Source organism: Onthophagus taurus, chromosome 1 (assembly GCF_036711975.1).
Source record: "Onthophagus taurus isolate NC chromosome 1, IU_Otau_3.0, whole genome shotgun sequence".
Taxonomy (NCBI): domain Eukaryota; kingdom Metazoa; phylum Arthropoda; class Insecta; order Coleoptera; family Scarabaeidae; genus Onthophagus; species Onthophagus taurus.
This window is the reverse complement of record NC_091966.1, coordinates 15,792,051-15,814,019: the sequence shown is the minus strand read 5'-3', so window position 1 is coordinate 15,814,019 and position 21,969 is coordinate 15,792,051. Positions and strand designations below refer to the sequence as shown.

At 32.6% G+C, this 21,969-nt stretch overlaps 1 protein-coding gene across 8 annotated transcripts in view; it reads right to left on the bottom strand.

Annotated features, from left to right (window-relative positions):
* Window positions 1–21,969, bottom strand: part of LOC111429585 (trio Rho guanine nucleotide exchange factor) — a 232,834-nt gene that overhangs the window by 143,673 nt on the left and 67,192 nt on the right. For 6 of the 8 annotated variants that reach the window (XM_071197653.1, XM_071197666.1, XM_071197664.1 and 3 more), the window contains exons 3-7: window positions 4,410–4,605; window positions 4,053–4,347; window positions 3,072–3,760; window positions 2,871–2,981; window positions 2,536–2,619 (exon numbers count right to left, since the gene is read on the bottom strand). In XM_071197653.1, coding sequence (XP_071053754.1) covers window positions 2,536–2,619; window positions 2,871–2,981; window positions 3,072–3,760; window positions 4,053–4,347; window positions 4,410–4,605 — 1,375 coding nt within the window. The remainder of the gene's footprint in view (window positions 1–2,535; window positions 2,620–2,870; window positions 2,982–3,071; window positions 3,761–4,052; window positions 4,348–4,409; window positions 4,606–21,969) is intronic. The other 2 variants (XM_071197660.1, XM_071197675.1) reach the window with 2 other exon arrangements.

The window sequence follows — 21,969 nt, the reverse complement described above, 5'->3', positions numbered from 1 at the left end:
TTTAGGCAGAAGAAAAATGGCAAACATAACATTTGTCATCCTGGGTGGCGATTGCTTCAAGTTTGTGTAGATTCTATCTAGTGATTTGAATGTAGCTAATTTCTATTTATCATTTAGGTAATACACAAATCGATGCGATTCCATCCAAGTAGTATTCCATAATTTAGATTTTAATAACAATCAATATTAATTACAAGCTTTTTGTTATTATTGTATCAGACCCACTTATATCTTATAAATGGTCTCAGCATCCAGCATTTCCAAGAATGGTTTTCACAGTTAGACAAACAGCAATCGATAAATTAATCTTCGACAAATCTTCGATAAATTAGCAATCAATGGTATTTTGAAAATGTGGTGTTTGTCTATTTGGTCCTACAGTGACTACACTTTTTTTGGGGTTAGATATTCCTCAAATTGATAAATCGCACAACACTGTAGAAGTTGGATTGATCCAACTTCTACTAAAGTAAAACTATAATCCAATCTGCCGCAAATATTCATAAGAAACAAAGGCAAGCCTGCTTGTTTTGATTGTGGCGAATGGCCTCATTGAAGTTTGTCAGGCGTAAATGTGGTAATAGACAGAGACTATTTTCGACACAGCTAACAAACTGTACAGGGTGTCCAAATTTCGATGGGTTTTTGAATTATAAACACAACTCAAATACTGAATACTCAACTTCTAAAATACTTAACTCTTTATAACTCAAAAACCGTGATGACTAGAAAAATTCTACGTGCAACATTGTATTCTACGTGAAAAAATCTATTAGAACCCGTTTTTACGTTTCCGGATAGCCCAGATACAGGAGGTGTCTGAAAATCGTAATTTTGAAACTCCCTGTATATCAAAAACGAAGAGGGCTATGAAAATTTGGTTTGCGCCATTGTAAGTTTCACAAAAAAAATAATAACATAATAACTGAGATACCCTGCAAACCCATCGACATTTGGACACCCTGTACAGATTTGTCTTGATAGTGAAATGTGAACCAAAACTTCATAATATTTCTGGATTTAAATTCCATAATGTTGGTGTAGGTTTTTTTATAATGTAATTTCTAACTTCTGATAAACCTTTTCTGGAAAGCATAATTTTCTGAATAACACAAATAAAACTTATTGTATAGGAGATATCCGACACAAACTTCATGAACCTTTTCTAAACATTAATTTCCTAAAATTTATAATAGTACCTTTACAAGTGCAGTTCTGTTGATACTTGATGCAGTTCATGTTCATTTGTCAGAATTGTACATAAGTAAAAATTTCTGTTAAGGAAGATTGAATCGTGGTTGGACCTTGATTCCATGATGTTGGTGTTGATTTTTTATTATGATTCTAGTGATTCTAAGCTCCATCATGTTTTCGCATCTTATGAAATTTGTTTCCTCTTAATAAATTTTGTTAATGAACAACATTCCTAACATTGAACATGAATTAATTCCTTCCATTCTTACTCTCTGGTGAAGCTCGTTTCCGTTTATCAGATTATGTGATGTTCAAAAAATACTTATTGGATAGGAGGAATTAAAACTTCATGAAAATTTCTCCAGAGCAACCGCTTCAAAATATTGAATGTGTTTTTGACATCAGATAAAACTTATTTCCAATGATTAGATTTTACAACAACCAAATTACTGTATTTGGTAGATGTATTCCATGAAATCACATCATATCAATTTATCTAACATTTGGATCAACAAAAATTATTGATGTTAGGCAGTGAAGATCTGACATAAACTTCTTTCAAGTCTTTTGAAAGTTTGAGCTGTAATCTTTGAGCTTTATACATACTTTCCATCAAGATTTTTATAATGTGGTCTCTAACTTCTGATGAAGCTCATTTTCATTTGTCACATTTTGCGAAAACTTATGGAGCTTTTGTTTTGCGACGATTATCTAAGCTCGTAACAGCGCAATTTTTTTGACATCAGATAAAAGTCAGTTCCATTTATTATATTTTGATAATCAGCAAACTTACTGTGTTTGGATAGCAGGAAATGATAAATTTCATGGTTCTCCTCCTGGACCTTGATGCCAATAAATTTATTAAGGTTTATATACTGCCACTTTAATGACTTCTGATGTTGAGCTTCATCATTCAGTTTATCATATTTTGGTAATAATCAAAATTACTGACATTATACAGTAAAAATCTGATTAAGCAGAAGTGAAGTTCAAGATAGCTTTTTTTCACCCAGACTATTCAATTAATGGATTACTTATTTCCATAAAATCCGTCTCTTTCTTGAAGGAACCTTGTTTTGTAATACAGTTATATTGATGGCTAAAGAAGTTAATTTTCAATATTCAACAGTCTACATACTAGATATCAAATATCTATAAAATCCCATTTCTAGATTACATCCATTCGTTAAAATAAGATCAATAACATTCAAAAATCCATGTATTTATTTTACTAGACCCGCTATAAACCGATTATTTAAAACACAAATTATACAAATGAAATTCTTTGTATTAATTTAACTTTTTTATGTTATTTTTTAATAAAACAAATAATATATTTACATGTTTCCTCTCAGTTCCTGGTTGATTGCAGACCTGCACCAAGTGGTCTAACTGATAGAGGAGCTTCTTACTCGTGCTATGTACCTAACACAATAAACCAACACCACAAAAGAATTAAAATCGTGTGTGAGACAAAAATTTTTTAACGGTTAGTTGTTAATAAACAGATACATTAAGAACACGAGCGATTAAAAACAAAGTGTATGCGCTATAATAATAGTGGTAGTTCCCCAGCCATCTCAAAGTGGTGAGTAGAGAGAGGTTTTTATAAAAGAAATGGAAGTCTGCAGTGCCCCGAAATAGCTGAAAATTCTAATTTTGAACTAATCTCGTACATTCGTTATTGTTTTCCGGTCAGCCGCATCTTTCTGCGATGTCGTGGAATTATGGCACACTTGGAGCATCACGTCCAGACCGTTCAGCAGAGCTTGATAAGCGTTATATACCTTTAAATTGAATCATTGAATGGAATATAAAATTATTTAAGCATCTAGATGGAAATTGTAAAAAAGTGTAAAAAATTGGGGGTTATTTACCTCTGTATAGGCCTGGCACATTGATTCGTAAAGATTTTGATGTTGATGAATTGAGTTTTCAAGCATTAATATTTCTGTAGGTATATTGGTATTTTCACAAGCCCCATTCCAAGCACCGACGTTATCGACGTATTGTTCAGCCTTATGATGAAAGATAACGGAAAGAGCCAATACCGCTGTACGTTCATCCAATCCAGCAGCAAAATCCTTCCAAGATCGATCGAGTCGATTAGCAACCGATCTAATGTGAGTAGCAGCGTAATGCCCTCCTTCAATTAATCTTCCAGCCACCGAAAGAATTCTACTGATATTCACGTAAACATTCATTGAACTCATTGTAAAATGTTGATGTTCTTCTTGTAGTTGTTTAGCTAATTGGTAAGTGTGGCCGATTTCCACGTAATTTACTAGAAAAACCTCACGATTGTGACATATCCAATCAAACATTTTCTCACAGTCTTGTTCGAAGAGGCGGAGTTGAAAGCACTGGTCCAGTTTCAGTTTTTTATGGTGCCAGAGTTGAAGTAGGTGTTTTTGAGAGGAGTGGACCGCTTCGAGGTTTTGAATTACTAAGCTTTTAATATCATTATCCATACTACTACCACTTGGTGATTCTCCGTCTCTTCCACCGGTTCCTCCACCTCCTTGACCTGTATCGTTACCACAAACTTTTTGTAATAATCTCTGACCTAAATAAATAAAAAGAAAATGATTCAATTTTTAAATTAAATGAGGAAAGTAAATAGTTTTCACTTCAAATTAATTATAATTAGTATCTTAAATAACCCATCAATTTATTAATTAGCTTTTCCCAAATATTACTACCTATGGTTCAAAATCCCATTTAATGTTAGAAAGCAGTGAGACTAATTGACGAATTAATTCATGTGTAGTCATAAATATTCATAGCACACGAAGCGAGATCGCATAAACGGTTTTATTGGGAATTGTTAATATCTAATAATTGATTGGAAAGCTTACCTAGCAAATCGATGTCCTCTACTGGTGCTTTCATTATTTTCTTCTTCATCTCATTGTGTAAGTCGATTTTATGCTTGGCACCACTAACATCGTCCGCATAATCGCTCCTTGCTAAATCCTCCTGCAGATCGTCAAGCCTATCGAGTAGATCTGCCGCTTGCCAGGAAAACTCTTCTACCGCTACCCTACTTTCGAGCCAGTTTGCGTGGTCGTAACTTAGAGTACCCTCCAAGTCTGAGGTCAATTGAGAAGTATCTATAATTTTTGGCAAGGCCTCTAGACTAATCATATTTGTCTGCAATGCAACACAAAATTGGAAATAAATACATAAATCTAAAATAACTTTGTAATTGCAACCTCAAATTTGTACTTATGTGATCCCAATGACGTTCTCTGTTTCTGCCAAAAGTTATCGGGTTTTACTATGAGCGCTTGATGAACTACGCCCGGAGGAAAATGTTCGTGAAGGGCTTTTAGGATGGGTTTTACGGTGGACCATGTTGCTCCTCTCATATCCACGAGAACTGTAAATCCCAATTCTCGAGCTTCGCTACTAAAAAGAAAATACAAAAAAAATAAGATTATGTATAATAAAATTTTTTTTAGAAATAAATCTTGAGTCATAAAAAAACAAAATGCATTTAAAGACCGGTTTGTGAATATGGTATATGTGCTACTTAAAATAATATCGGTCATGCAATGTTGGTAAACACTTTCTAAAGATAAAACAATGCGAAATTTGTTGTCGCATTTCTATAGGTATATAAAAAAACGTATACAATAGAATTGTTTTAATTCTTTTAAAGTAACATGTCATCACTAAATAAATCTGTAGAATTAACGTTGGGGTTCTAGAATTGAATTTAACCGCAGAGTACTTTAAACTCTGATAAGAAGTTTATTTCTTTTTTTTTGTGTTAATCTCGAAGCAGCTGGGTCAGGAGAAAACAGAAGCAAAGAAGTGGTTTGGAGTAGTTTTAAAAGTGCTACAAGTAAGGACGAAAACTTTGTTCACGAAAGACAAATACTTTCAGACCTGAGATTTTATCCACGTATCAAACACGGGGGGGTATTTCTCGCGAACAAGGCCACTTACTGAACTTTTAAACAAATCCACGCAGAGATTTACGGCGCAGATGTAGCGTGTTGCCGTTTCACGTATACCATAAATTATACGAAACACAAGAAATAATTTACATTTAAATTTCCTAAAGTTCGGGACCATAATTATTGTGATAACAAAAAAATTTAGGTGGACGAGATTAAAGATTATTTTCTTTTTTTGGGATAGTTAAAATAGTTGTGGCATAAATTTGCTAAAAAAAGAAAATAAAATGTTGAATTCAAGGTTTTCGTCAAAAAAAGTTGGTTTAAATTTTAACGAGAAAAAAAGGCGTGTATAAAGCTCTTTCCTGGTAAGTATTACTTTGTGAATGAATGTCAACCGGTATAATAAAGGAGATTTTACTGAGATTGGTAGGTTTCATACAGAGGCGGTTGTAAAATTTCATTTTGCACCGTAAAAAAGGACCATAAACTAGGTATTGTATCTCTGCGAAAAACGAAATATTTTTTTCATGATTACGATTTTTTAACGATCTTTTTATCTTAACCGCACACCTTAAATCTAATGTTTAAACTTTAATGTTTACGTAAAAATTAAAATCCTTTTATGTTTTTTATCGCTTTTTAAAAACATAATAAATCAATACTCAATTTATCTGAAATGCATCGTGAGTGACAAACTTTATTTTCTGAATCATTGAATTCATCTATTGTAATAACAATTTCTATCAAGAAAACAACAGTTTTTCCAAGAACTGATATGCTGCGTTACAAAACTATGTGTTAGAAACAGTTTATTTTTATACACACATATACTAAATGTGTAATCAACCTAAAACAATATCATAGAATTCTTTTTTACAAAAGCATTAAATAAACACAAACGTTTTATTGGACCATCTTTGATATAAAATTTAACTTGATGTCTCGGAATAGCACAAGAAACCGTTTTTAGCTCATTGTACGTCTACTTATAACATTATATTGTCATCACTTTAATGGTTCTTTTGATAACTATTGTAATATTGGAGGTTCGTTACGGAATCCTCATAGCAAAATGTGGAACTGAATTTTCATTCATCATTCTGCCCCACTTTCGCGTGCTGGGTGATTGAAACTAAACGACCCAAGCGTAATGAAAGACAAATTGGATTTTTTAAATTGATTTCTTTTTGTGTTTAACATTATTCTTTAGATCTTTTATGACAAATATGCAATTTCTTGATAAATGTGCATAAATACCTATTATGCAGGTAAAAGTAAATATAAGATAACAAAGCGTTTTCAAATGTATTTTCGATATATCAAATTCAATATTTACATTTACCGATTAATGTGCATATATCCCGAAATACGCATACTCATCATAACTTATTATCATATTGGTTACGAAGTAGTTATTTAACCCTTAACCCGAAACATAGGCCCAGCAGACAGTTTGAGTTGTCATAGTGCAGTGTGATGTGAGTAGTAGACTCTAGAAACGAGCAAGTCTATGAAACCAGTTGTTTCAAATTACGGTAAGGAGGTCCTATAGACCAATGTTTCTAGTTCCATATATATACTAAACAAAAGTAGCAACTATGGATAAACCAAGTTCTAGTAGACATGATACCCGAATAAATTTGAACGATCCAGATTTTGAAAATAAGGTACACGAAATGTTGGCTAACGGAACAAGTTTATATTCATCGAACGAAGAACCTGATGAAATAGCAGATGATTCGGACCAAGATCCTGATTATATTTTAGAGTATAGTAATGATTAAAGTCAGATGATGATTTCCTGGATATATCCGACGAAGTCATATATTGTCGCAAAAATGGTTTTCAGTGGATGTCGACTGAACCAATAAGAAACACTGAAACCAGATCGCATAATATCATTACTGGTTTACCAGGGCTAACTACAATTGGTAGAAATTTAGGAAATAATCCTTCTAAAGAAGAGATTTGGAATGCACTGATAGATAATGATATGATACGAATTCTACTGAAATCACGCTGCGTGGACTCCTTATGTTGTCATCAATTATGAAATCCTCACATGAGGACATATTATCCCTATTTTAAAAAGATTATTTGGGACGGCCCATTTTTAGAACGACAATGTCTTTTAAACGGTTCGAAATTTTACTAACCAGCCTCAGATTTGATAACAGCGTAACATCTCTGATATTTTTGACAAATTTGTTTCAAACAGCCAAAAACTATTTTCCGTAGGAAAATGCGTTAATATTGACGAAACGTACTTTATATCTTTTAGAGGTACTTGTCATTTTCGTATATGCATGCCTAGCAAGTCAGCTAAACATGGCATAAAAGTAATGTGCATGACCACACGCAATGCATATTTCTCCAATGGCTACATTTACGCAGGAAAAGATACTGATGGTGGGTGTAGGGCTCTCTGAAGAAGAGAGAAAACTATCTAAGCCTTCACAATGTGTGATTAGATTGTGTAAACCTATCGAAAGGTTAAACAGAAACCTAACTGTAGATAACTATTTTACGTCAATAGAAATAATCTGGCTTGACGCAATAGAGCAGTTCTATTAGTTTAAACTATGCACCATTCTAAAGATAATGAACTTGGAAAGCCAGAAATAATTAAATGTTACAACTATACCAGTCAAGAGTTGATGTTCTCGATATGAAATGCGCTAATTTTATATAATACATTAGCTGTATTTTACACCCTAGTAAACATCAGTACTAGGGTTTTTGGTTTTTAAACTGTTAGAACCTCATCTAAGGCAAACACTAACAACAAACCTTCCTGGGGAACTGCGGTCTAAATCTTTTGAGATTTGCTATTGCACATCAAGTCCACAATGATAAAAATACTGTTCCCGTTGGCAAGAAAAACGAATTAATGTTGCATCCGTTGTTCCAAGCCAATTTCCTTAGAATGTAGTCGAAAATTAATAATTATAATATGAGCAGTTATTACTATGAATGAAGTTGTATATTTGAATTTTCAATAATCAAGGTCTAGTAGACATGTTGTTTCTAATAAGGTTGATATTTCAATGTTTCGGGTTAAGGGTTAAACAAACTACTAAGCTTAATTTTTTCACTTTATAATAATCTCTGGTTATCATAGGTAATTACCGATACGTCAAATTCTCGATACTACAAAGACCTAATTTTGTTAGTGGAACAAATAATGAGGATTGAAAATGAAACAAAACTAAGGTTCAGAATAAATAAGGTTGCGCCAGGGTGATGTAATATCATGCGTGCTTTTCAACATAGTACTCGATAAGGTCATACGAGATGCGGGCATCAACACGAGAGGCACAATTATCAACAAAATCGTGCAAAACTGGCTTTTGCTCATGATGTCTCATGATATCATTGCAAGATCAAGAGGAAACATGATAGGAGCCTTCTGCTTACTAAAATAAGCAGACAAAAGTACAAAAGTGGGTTAAAATTAAACCTAAGTAAAAGAAAATATATGCACAAGATATCTGCAAAACTTGGACATAAGCATAACATCGAAACTGTATAGCAATATGTATTGGTCACTTCGGATAACAACATCGTCGAAGAGATTAAAAGAAGATTTCTTTTAGCAAATATAAGTTACTACTACAGTCTGATGACCTAATTAAGATCTATCACTTTGGCACGAAGGAAAGTCAAATACATAACACCTTAATACGACCGATTCTGGGGAATAGATCTGACACTGAGGTTATGTCTAAGAACGACGAAAGATTGCTAGTAACATTTGAAAGAAAGATCCGGCGACATGGTGTCGTCAAGGTGGGTTTCCCGTCTCTTAACGGAAGATCAGAAATCAAACCGTTTTACTGTGAATACGATAATCGAACAAAGGGGGGGATGTTTTCTTAAGACACATTGTCACCTGTGATGAAACGTGGGTGCATCATTACACCACGGAGTCTAAGGCAAGCACGAAGGAGGCGAAAACCTGGAGAAGAAGCAACGCGGAAAGCCAAGACTCGTCTTTCTGCTAGGAAAGTTCTTGCAACAATTATTTAGGATTGCAGAGTTGATTTTCTCCATAACCGGTGTATAGTATATGCTGCGTACTGCTGCCAACTGTTTGATGAAGTGAATCTGATGAAAAAGGCGAGACGTGCCTTTTCGGAGTACGATTCTGCTCCATCCAGAAAAATTGGACAATATTCATTTAAAAACATCGGAACATCCGTGCTACAGTTCCCATCTGTCGCTGTGTAACTACCACATGTTTGGATCACTCAGAGACTCAGAGAAGAACTGTGAGGTCATCAGTTTGACGACGACGAAGGTGTATAAACTTTGATGACGTAATTAAAAAACATCCGATTCGGGGGAAAAAATGTGTAAATAAAAAGGAGTGTGAACAAATGTTCTAAAACAAAAGTCCGGTTCATATGTGAACACCCTACGAATATACTGCGTATGGCAAACGTCGTCAAATTCATAAAAGTCGGCCGCTTGCTTTTGATGGGTCATGTGGAGAGAATGAGGGAGGCAGAAACCCCCAAGAGAATTACTAAGCAGGCGGCGATCGGAAAAAGGCTTAGAAGACGGCCCAAGACTAGATATAAGGACCAGGTGTATGAAGACTCATCACTAAATCATTCAATGTCATCAACTATAAAAGCAAGAACCGTTCAAAATTTGCGATAAGCCTATTTTGTATATTGTTGTTCAATGATTTTGATATTAATATATTATTAACTAAAACTATTCGTAGTTGGACGTGTTTTGAAGAGTTCTGAAAAGTATATCGTTTTTGTAAGATAGTTCTAATTTAAAAAGAATGAATTACTGTCCTAATGATGCGAGGGTACGGCGATAGAACAAGATTTTATAATGAGGTGGCAAAGTTGTTCAACGATGCATACCCAAAATGTTCTTCTATCTCTAAGGCGACGATGCAAACACACTGTAACACCTTTCGAGAAAACTGGAAGCGTAAATGATGGACATCAAAGAGAATGATCAAACACTGTTATGAATGACAACAAAACTTTAGGTGCAGCTTTCTTGGATCCACATGGATTCTTAAGTAGAACTGATATACAGTATTGGAAAAGAGTAGTGCAATTTTTAATTTTTATATAAAATTTTAAATTTATGTTTTTCGTCAGGATTTCACATTATTATGGCAATGTATTTTATGTAATAATTGTGTAACCGAAATTTGACAAAGATAGTTTTATTTTTATAGAAATTAAACAGAATTGCAAAAGTTGAGTTGGAAGAAAGTAAAACAACTTTATAATTTATAGGTAAATAACAGTTAAATTGAATAAAAAGCAAAGATTTTTTAGTACTCTTTATATATCCTCCTTATCCGCATCTCCTTTATTATTAATACCATCGTGATACCTTCGTGACAATGGGTACGTTCAGCAGGTGTTAACAGTTGAATTAAATCAGTCAGCTAGTTGTATGAGCTTTAATACAGCGGAACGAAATCGGCTGAACAAGCAATTGAGAATTAGCCGTTCTGCATAACCTAAAACTATGCCCAACAATAATATATTTGAAAATTTTGTGCTATTACAAGAGATAGTGGATGAGCGTTTCTGCATTAACAATATTCATTTTTATACAGTTTTGTCAGTTTTCAAAATTAAAGGGGCGAAACAAAAAATGTTAATCCTAGCTAGAATTTCACGACCGCTGACAAACTAAACGCAGATTACTTATGCTGAGATTATACTTAGCGTATCGTTCAGCCGCAACAGTTGACACCGGCTGAACGTGCCCATTGAGTGTATTAAATTGTTAATGGTTTTTTCGATATTTTAGACCATTCGATTTAAAGAGCAGCGAACAATTCGACATCATTTTTTTAAAAATTTATTTCGAAATTTATCGTCAACTATTTTCCATTGGTTTTCTATAGAATCTAAGTCTGGTGACTGTGACGGCCAAGTCATCAAATTTATTTTATTTTGTTCAAACCATTCCTTTACGACTTTAGATGTGCATTTCGGATCGCTGTCCTGTTGAAATTTATAAGAGATAGGCAGATTTTCGCCGGCATAAGGTTCCATAACATTTCTTAATATATCACGGTACATATATCCGTCCATTATTCCCATACTACAGTGTACAGGGCCTACACCAAAACCAGAGAAACATCCCCAAACCATCACAGAACCACCTCCATGTTTTAATGTTCGCTGCATGTACTTAGAAGTCAGCCTTTTTCCTATTGGACGTCTCACATATTGCACTCCATCACTTTTAAATAAGTTAAACTAGGATTCATCACTAAACAATACCTTTTTTCATTCGTTGTATGTCCACTCTTGATGGGTACGTGCAAATAGTAGTCTTGCAACTTTATATTTTTTTTGTAGAAGTGGTTTTTTCGCTGGTCTTCGGGCAAATAGTTTATTTTCAATTAATTTATTGCGTATTGCACGTGTTGATACCTCCAAATTGTATGTTTCTTGTAACTCAGCCTTAATTTTGGCTGAAGAATAAAATTGATATTTTTTAGCTGTTCTTACAAAATTATTCTGTCAAGGCATCCATTGGTTTTTCTGGGACGTCCAGACTTTTTCTTCAAGTCTACAAGTTTCGTCTCACGATATTGTTTAATAATTCGCTATACTACACAGTTGTGTAAAAAGAATTTGCGAGCGATATCACATTGTTTAACATGGTTTTTAAAATCATTAATAACCATTTCTTTCACAGTTTTAGAAACAGCTACACCACGAGGCATGTTTAAGACTGGTCTTATCACATGTATCTTATCAAAAACTCGTTCTTATTTGCCATATGTTTGTATTTCTTAGCAAAGTTCTTTTATTTTTCCAACCCAAGTTTTATAATTTTATTTTATTTCTCATAAAATAAGGCTAGTTTTGTCAAATCTTCACTACATAAATTCTATATAATATACACTACCATACGAATGTAAACCCTAAGGAAAAGCATTAATTTAAAATTTAATTTACAAAAATTAAAAGTTGCTCTACTTTTTTCCAATACTGTAATATGTTCTTCAATTTTGCATATATTACCCAAAAATCAATTTAAACCATTCAAAATTCACGTAATACAAGAATTAACTGAAGATAACTTCGACCATAAATTAGAATTTGAAAAATGATAAATTTTGCTCGACGAAGCAGCCTTTAAGTTATGTGAAAGTGTAACTCGGAAAAATTTAAGTAATGTGATGTAAATCCCCACAAGATGTGTGACAATTGTATACTTCAACACCACAAAAATTAAACGTATAGTCAGCTATTAAATTAATTAGATCTTGTTTATCGAAGGAAATTTAACAGCTGATAGTACTTACTTTATGCTACTTACAAATAAAATTGTACCTACACTGAAGCACCTTTTGATACCAATTTGAATCAAATATGTTCCCAACAAGACGGATCTCCAGATCATTTCGGAGTAAATGTTGGGCTTTATCTAGATGCGGTATTTCCTGGACAATGGATTGGTAAACGAGGTAGTATTCAATGGCTTCTCGTTCACTGGATCTCAATCCTAAAGAGTCGAGTTTATAAAAGTAAACCTGGAAGTCCTGCAGAGTTAGGACAACGAATTATGGATGGATCACGATTAATTTTCGGAGAATCATGGAGGAATGTAATAGACTCATCAATACAGATTATAATAAAATTAGTAAGGATAAATTAATTTCAATTTGAACAAATCAAAACCTTTTTGATGACATCAAATTTTAAGTGTTAGTTTTGATTGAACTCGTATTGAATAAAACAATACAGGATGGTATTGCGTTTCAAAATAAAGTAAATGTCCTATAAATTAAGATATCCCAAACTTAATATAATTCCAGCTTCCCATTTACCAGAAAATTAAGCATTTCCAGACTTTAGTTTTACTTTATATAATATTTTGATCGTAGCGTAACGTTATGTTTTAGCCGGTGGGTTCTTTTTTGCGCGAGTGCTTAACTGGTTTTCGTTTTTATTCAACAACCTAATACTTGTAGTATGTAGCGAAATTAAACTTTTTTTATACATTATGTGAGAACATTATTCTACATCGTTAAAAAAACGCTTACTTAGTACGATGTGGTTGTTGTGCCTGAATCTTAAATAGACGAAAGCGTTCAGATGGTGGTTTCGACAAGGTACATGAAGCCTGAATTATAAATTCTACATGGGATACTTGTTCGATCATGTTAGACACGAAGGGAATGTCTCTGAAAGAAAAGGCTTCTTTTCTCCTTCGAGGAACTCGTTGTAGAAGGAGTTGAAGAGATAAATTGAGTAAACTAATTATTTTTTAATAATAAAATCGTTTTTTAACAACTTTCAATCATCTTAGATCATTTTAGAATTAGCGATAAAAATTAAAAAACTTGTGGCATTGCGTTGGCATAAAATAAAAATAAAAAAAAATAGAAGGTCAATCAACACGTGATGTACAAAATTAAAAACAAATTATCAAAGGTAAAGAATAAACATAAATACACTCACTATTTAAAAAATAAAAATAAAATTAAATATTAGCAATGATAAATTAATTTTGTTAATTTGTTGGTTCTAATGCAGAAACTATGTATTTTTTGATGAAAAAACTTTCTCTTTTGGAAAGATTATTTTATTGAAGGCTTGACTTCCTGTAACAATACGTCAGAACTTACTTAACTATAAAAAGTTCAAGTAAAGTATAAATCGTGGTCATTGCGCTCCTGTACCCTCGGCATCTAGCCGACTTTGAAGTTACGGGGATTATGAAACCAAACACTCTATATGTGAAATCAGCTTCTCAAAAGGCACTAATTCTCACTTTATCATATGACATATTATGTCTCAGATGACTAAACGAATACATTAAATTTGAAATCATCAAGTGAAAAATAGAAATGGATTATGAACTCTAGGTTATTATTATTGAACAAAGTATTTTCGTAATAAGCGTATTCTGCTGAAATCTTGCCTAAATTTGAATAATAATAGATTCTATGTATAGTGTGATTCTAATATATCTCATTATAGTACAATTTTATTCATTTCTTGATTTGATCGTGTTCACGAGGATATTCCTCTAATTCTGAGGTGATTACTGCGCATTCCTCTGGCGATCTTGATACCTAGATTTGTCAAATGCGATCTTCTCTATTTAGGATTACGGTAAAAATATCTAATTTACTGATGAGGTGATTTTAAAGTGCACTCGGAACCGTTTATGGACGTGCTTGGGTTGTTAGGGAAGTGCTGAATGAGTTTGGCAGGTGTTCTATCCTACTAGATTTGGTCATTATCTAAACAATGGTTACTAAAGTAGAGCAACTCCTAAATCGATACCACAACCACCAATTCAATGCAACACTAAACAATCCTTGAATTATTAATAATATTTCCAAACCAACCACTACCATTGGTGTATACATCTTGTAAAATATTATATCCAATGAAACCCTTGCATTTATAGTAAGACACGATCATGATGCAAACAGTAAAATGTCTGTTATAATGAACATATCAAGATAACCTACATTTAAAGCAGTTCCCATTAAGACGTCTTCTTTCACAATACATTACAAGGGTTGAATAATATTTATCACTATACACGTTGTCCAGAATTACATTCTCCTCGAATTGTTATCACCTCCTTTACTATGAAGATTTAAAATCTACGAAATTTAAAGCTAAAAAGAAATTTGCACTACCTCATTAAAATTCTTCGGGTGCCAGTAGCAAATACACTTTTCTTTTAGAACAGAGGCACATGTTTTAGAGGTTGTATTAACAGCTTAAAGAACACCAATTATTTAGATTGATGTCAGCTTTATATTGTAATGGTAAGAAAAAATAGTGACGAAATCAATACACCACTGACCGAACTGTTTAATTGCTGTAGAGGAGAGGAAACATTAAAAGGATAATTTTGGACATCTTAGCAATTACAAATCTATTATAATTCTAACATATTGCCTATAATTCCTGATATCTTCAGATAATCACAAAGATTAAAGGATTTACACCAAGCAAATCGACAGCAACCCCTTTTTTCAAGCTTATTAACTGCATTGTGCATTGTTTTTGACTCTTTGTTGCATTGCGACACAACTTTTGTGAATTTAACTCAATATCTTGCCGATATCTACTTTCTTCATTTTTTACTTTGTATTAACGCTACACTACATACGTTTGATATTTGTGGTTTCTAACATGAAAAATTGTTCATATTTTTTGTGACACTTATGAAAGAGTTCTAAAATCTTTCAAGTATACACTTTAGTTCTTGAGAACCATTTTGTTAAAGACGACAACTTCTAAATGTTGTAGCTCTTCAAATGTAAAACTCGTCTTGGCGATTGATCCCAGAACTCAGAATTGATAAATGAGTTGCGTCATATTAAGTATCAGCTATTTCTCTATGTATCCAAATGGATTATAGACATGAGTTTATTCAAGAACTAAAAACAGACGTTTTCTGCATACATAACGCTAAAAATAAACATAACCCATTTTACTCTAGCATAACATAAACGACTTAATACCTAGCCGACAATTTTATGCGTCATGTACTGAATACAGCAACAAACTTGCTTTTGCAAGAATTTGCTAAATTGTTGTGTACCAAATTTCAAAAAGTTGTCAATTAAGAATTAATAAATCAATTTTGATTCACAAAACGCAGATATCGTTTCATAATATGAAACTTATCTTAGGGCAGAACTTCACGAAGGGATGATGTTGGCCGGAAGAATGTTATCTTTACAATTTTATTATATTTATCTTTTCTTATTTTGATACCTACCCATATTATTTATTATGACACATATGAAAACGCAAAAAGATTATAGATACATGTTTTTCTTTAAAATGTTCTTAATTTCTGATATTTCTTTATCAATGCTTGAGCGTACAATTTCCAGATTACAGTGAGACTCCAACCATTGCAACGATTAGGTTCTTAAATTTTGGGTATGTTGAAATCTCATAAAACAGAAATTATGTTTGTACCTTTAATGAACGATAGCAGTTCGATAAAGTTACATAGTAAATGGATGCGGGAAGATATCATTCCAAATTATGTACCTCAAAGAAAGCAAAGCCAAGATATTTCGAAAGCCATACTTACGGCTTTCGAATAAGGCCAACAATTGAATAAATATAACAATAGCAGTGCAAACAGGAGATTTCGATCAACTGAATTGAAAGCTTTACTGAAATCAATTACAGCATATCTACCAATTCGCAGTACAATTTAGTTTGCTCCAGGATCCTGGGAGCTTGTAAATAAAACTTTAAAATAAACTAGACGCTCAAAAGCTTCCTTTAACAATACAGGTAGTATAGAAATGAATCGGTAACCATTTAAATCTACGGGACTCTTAGATTTAGGCATTGGAACTACAGGAATAACCTAAAATAGTTCTATGCCAGAATTCTGCACAATATCTTGTAAATTACGTACTTCAGGAAGACACCTCGGGCAACACCTTTTTAGAAAGTTTAGTAGAATCTCTCTTATTCAACAAGTTACAAAATTAGTGAACTAAGTATATGTTCGCATTCATAAATTAAATAATTGTGGAAAGTTATAATGCAATATTTTATGACAAGAACTAAAAAAAGTAATAAATCTTGCAATCAAACTTAAAATTGTTAACCTTGAAACATATTTTAAACAATGGTATGATAACATAGCAATGAAGTACCGGCCGATTACTTTGAAAATTGGGAGGACAAAAGTATTGATTATGTATATGAGATTCATAAACAGACAGATTTTCACTCGAATTCAGATCAACTTGAACAAGAAAGAAGTTCGGATATAAATGTCAAGAAGACAATGGAATGAAGTAATAAAAATAAGAAAAAACAGAAAAACATTTCGGCATAAAAATCCCGGAGTGTAATATTGAAGAAAATGTTATAGAAGACTATTTTACAAACTATTATACATACACAAATTTTTTCTTCGTCCAAACATCTTGAAGAATTAAAGCTATGAATTTCAAAGAAAATTAGTGGCAGACTTACTTTCCACGATTATTACAGTAAAATGATAAGAACATAAAAAATTAACATAACCGTTTTAACAAGACTTCTTTATATTCCAAAAATTCTTTTACGTAATAAGGTTTTTTTAATTAATAGAGATTTACGAGACACTTATTTGGACATTAGTCCATTTTTAACTTATTATAGGATTATATAAGGGTTTTAGGATAGGAAAGTGTAATGTAGTAAGAATAATTAGATGGCTTCCAAGCGGAAGATATAAGTTTATTGCAAAACAAAACTAATAAATTAGTTGATTATGAGCTCAGTTATTAGCGAAACATAATTTTATACACTCAAAAATGTCGGTTTATAACTTTGTAACGATTGAGGATTCAAGCAATTAATTTTCACTTTTTACCGTTGCAAATTGTTAAATCTTGTTTTGTAATATTCATTTTTTAATCTCAAAAAGTCGAGTGGTAATAAATTTCAAACGCATTGAATATCATGATTGAGTACCAATATCCGTAATCCAACGATTTTTAAATTATTCATTCAAAAATTGACTGGCAATTCGAGTTTATAATTGTATTATCCTACAACCATCACATAAATCTCCTAAGCTCGATATAATTAACGGAAAAATATTTTTAAAGGAAAATCTTGGAAAGGAATGTCCCTTTCAAGGAAAAGTGAATTGTCCAAAAGTCTGTATTATTTAATAATAATTGCTAAGGATAAGAAAAGCTGAATCAAACAACCTGATAAATGTTTATAAATATTTTTTAGTCATCTCATATTCTATGGCTATATTTTTTAACTGAGATTTTCTTGTTAGTTATTCAATATTCGAACAGCAATTTTATATGCAGCAATTGCTTCCAGTTATTGTGACCAGTGACCTTTACAACTTCATCACAGCGTAATATTTCCTGGACACAGCGTAAAATCGCGTAAAGTCATCTCATTAATATTAATGTATTTATAGGGCTGTGTGTATGTACTTTTAACAAAATTGAAATCTTGAAAGACCAAGATAATTTTAAAAAAGTGTATTTATTTTAAATAGCAGTGAGTTCATTGTAACGCGATAATTTATAATATATGAAACTATCAACTATCGCGATTGTGATAATGAGGAAACTAAAGTCTATAAAGACTAGTATTACTTGATGTAAAACGGCTTATGGATTATATTTTCTGGAATTATAACGAAAAGCTTTTATTAATTATGTTTTTCCCGTCGCATCATTTTCTTTCTAGTTACAATACATTTTATTATGTAAAATTCAAAATTTTGGCTTGCATCTAAAAATAAGTATTATATGTAATATAATACTTACTTTTACATACAGTATTTGTTAATGACGTTTCCCATCGATTTCGCGATATAAAAAAAACGAAATAACAAAAAAAATTCCCCTGGCACATTAAACCGCAAAACATTATTTCAAAATTCTACAAAAACTACCCATCGATCTTCTATTCGGAACAATATTACCCCATATATATTTTTGGGGGACAGCTCGATTGATTTAGTACAGATAAATTTACTAAATAAAAAGGTGCCAAGTTCACGTTTAAATATCCATGGAGTCAACGTAACAAAGTTCTGGAGAGAAAATTTTACACATATTGTCCAAGTCATAAATAAAAAATCATGGAAAGTTTGATATCAAACTGTTTTAAAAAGAATATTTGGTAAGTGTCCACCGTTGTTGTTAATGCGTTGTTGTAGCCGATTTCTAAAATGTTGGCCATTTCATGACAAATATTGTTTTTTAAATTAAAGAGGTTGTTTAGCCTTAACTTTCCTCGTTAGCCAGACGTGCTAGAAGATGGTGTAGGATGAGTAGCGAAATATGTGAAAGGTAGTGTTATTGATGGAAGGAGAAAAAAAAGGAGAGACCCCCCCTTAAGTTAAGGACACGTATTCCCTCATGTACTAGTGAGGTAGCTCTGTTTCTCAACGAGGTCCTAAAAAAGTACCTACTGCATACCCGTCGTACATCATTCTGAGCGATTCCATCAAAATTAATAACAACAGCATAGAACAGATAGGCACATACAAGTATTTGGGACACGAGATCTGTATTGGAAGAGACCATCAAGGACACGAAATCGAGCGAAGAATTGGCCTCACATGGGCAGCGTTTGTAAAATTAAGAACAGTATTCAGATCTAGCGTTCCAATATGCCTAATAAGGAAGGTTTTTAAACCAATGTATTCTCTCTGTACTGACATATGGATCAAAGACTTTGACGATGACCAAGAAAAACATTAAGAAGATACAAGTGATGCAACGGAAAATGGAGAGGTCAATGCTGGGAATAACTCATCGAGATAAAGTTCCAAACAACATAATCAGACACAAAACAGGGCTACAACATGCTGTCGAGACTAGCCTTCGTTTGAAATGGAAATGAACGGGCGAAGTGGCGAGAATGACTGATAGCAGATGGACAAAAAAGATATTGTATTGGAGACCAAGGGCGGATACACACAGAAGCAGAGGACCAATCCGATGGAGAGACGATGTGAAGACACTTGCTGGAAACTGAACGCAGTGGACAATATAAGCTAATGATGATTGTTTTTTAATACTTCCAGACTTGTTGGACGGTTGTTAAAACCTTTTGGGGTAGCCCACTAAATAAAATCAAATGGGCTAATCTAAATTTGGCTAAATTCTCAAGGAGTATTCCGCATGCCGCTTGTCGTCAAACCTAATCATGTTCGGAAAGTTGTTGTGCAACTACCATTTTTTATGGATGAAAGTGTAGGTAACCATGCAGAATTCTGCGTCTAGGAGATCGCAAAGTGAAGCTCGGACTGCGTCCATGTTTGCTGATATTCTATCGGTCCTGACTGGTCTCGTGAAAAATAAGTTTATACTGCAAACCAGCGGTACTCTATCACCCAAATCATTTTGACAACTGATGATGTTCGAATAAAAGCACTATCGCGCCTCAACTAGCTGCAATCATGTTACAACGTCTCATTGAAAAAGAGACCAAACTACTTAAATAATAAAAACACAACGAAACTATGTAAAATAAGCCATAAACATGCATTTTAAACCTCTTAAAGATATTCATAAATAAATTACCTACTTTGCTAATTAACTATGTAAAATATCTATTTTATTTGGATTTTTATGAATTACTGAACAAACAGTAACATCACCAGATAATAATGAAAAACTGTGGTTGTCTTAACTACCTTTACGTAAGATCTTTAGTCAACTACTTTTAATCAACATTTTCTCGTAATTTTATTACGGGTTCTTTACAAAACACTCTTACCGTAAATGCCAGACGTTTAAATTCTGTCGCATTTATCGGTTGATGCGTTTGCAATAGAAGTAAATGAAGGCAACGATTTTGTTGGTGATTTATTACAGGAGATGAGGTTTCATTAACTTATTCTGTACATTAAAGGTAAGTAAAGTAAACAGGTAATTAATTTGTAAGTTGAATAACAAGGTTATTCAATTACAACGACGTTGTATAAACTCCAACAATTTTTTGTCGATTTTGTTGCTCAAAGTTAGAAGTTTACGTCAAAAGAAGAAACTTAATTTATACTAATTTATTTGGATTATGGATTATATTATTAATCAAAAATTAATTAAAAAATATATATACAGGAATTAATGTTGTTTAAATTATATTCCAGGAATATGTTATATATTTAGCCTCAATAGTTGCATGTACTGCTACTCCTAGTAATTCCGTTGCATCTGTGAACCAAATACCTGAAATAAAAGTAATTGATTTTCAAAAGCATAAATCAGAGGATAAATATACCTTGGTAAGTGGTCTTAATGGTTTGACGTTATGTCTTGGCATATTAAAACGGATTGTGAATCTTTCACAAAACATAATTTATTTTTCTTAGAATTAGAATAATTAAAGAATTCTATTCGTAGAAAAAACGAGATGAGAATAAAGATTATAACGAGTAATTCGATTTTTAGTGATTAAAATTTAACACTTCACCATAAGGAATATAACCTAGATATAAAGTAGAAAATATTTTACTGTGGACCATAGTAAAAGAAAAACTTATGATTCCTTTGGTAATGTTTAATAACTTTAATAGTTTATCTTTACAACACAAAACATAAATATTTATCTCTGTATATATTCTATTGACTACTAATTACGTAATTATCTTAATCAATGATTAAAATAGAAGCGAATGAAGACAAAAATAAACTTGGCATAAATGTAGATGTATCAGGGATAAGAAAGATAATCCAGAAACCAGTTCATCCACCTGTGAAGTTTATTTTGTTGGGATAAAACTATTAAGTGGTTCTCGATAAGTCAAATGACAAGAAAATGAACACTTACAAATAAATAAATAAATATTGTCCAAGACCTTCGTTTTTTTATACATCATCTCCCTTTCGACGATGATTCAACTACAGCATATGGTAAATCAATCGATAAGATAGCGCCAATAAAAGAAATTCTTGAATTATGTTTAGCCAATTTTCAGAAAAGCTGCACTCGCCGACTTGATTATATGTCTGTAGATGAGTAACTTCTAACGTTAATTAACGCTTAGTAAAACAATTCATGTAGAATAAGCTAACCAAATATGGTGTAAAGATTATTGCTTTACTGGATACAAAAGACATATGCATAGCTAATTTAGATGTCAATTTCGGTAAACGGCCATATAAACCATTTCCAATAAACGCTGGTTGAATTAAAGTTAACATATTTGTTGAGATAAAAGGCCTGTTTTGGTTCAAGAGTTCTGTAGTTCCGAACAGTTCTGAATTTTTTTGCGCATACATATTGCATATTAAATGTATGCGCAGAAAGGTTCAGAACTGTTTGGAACTGTAGAAGTCTTGAACCAAAACAGGCCTAAAGAAACAATACTTCTTTTCACGGTGTAT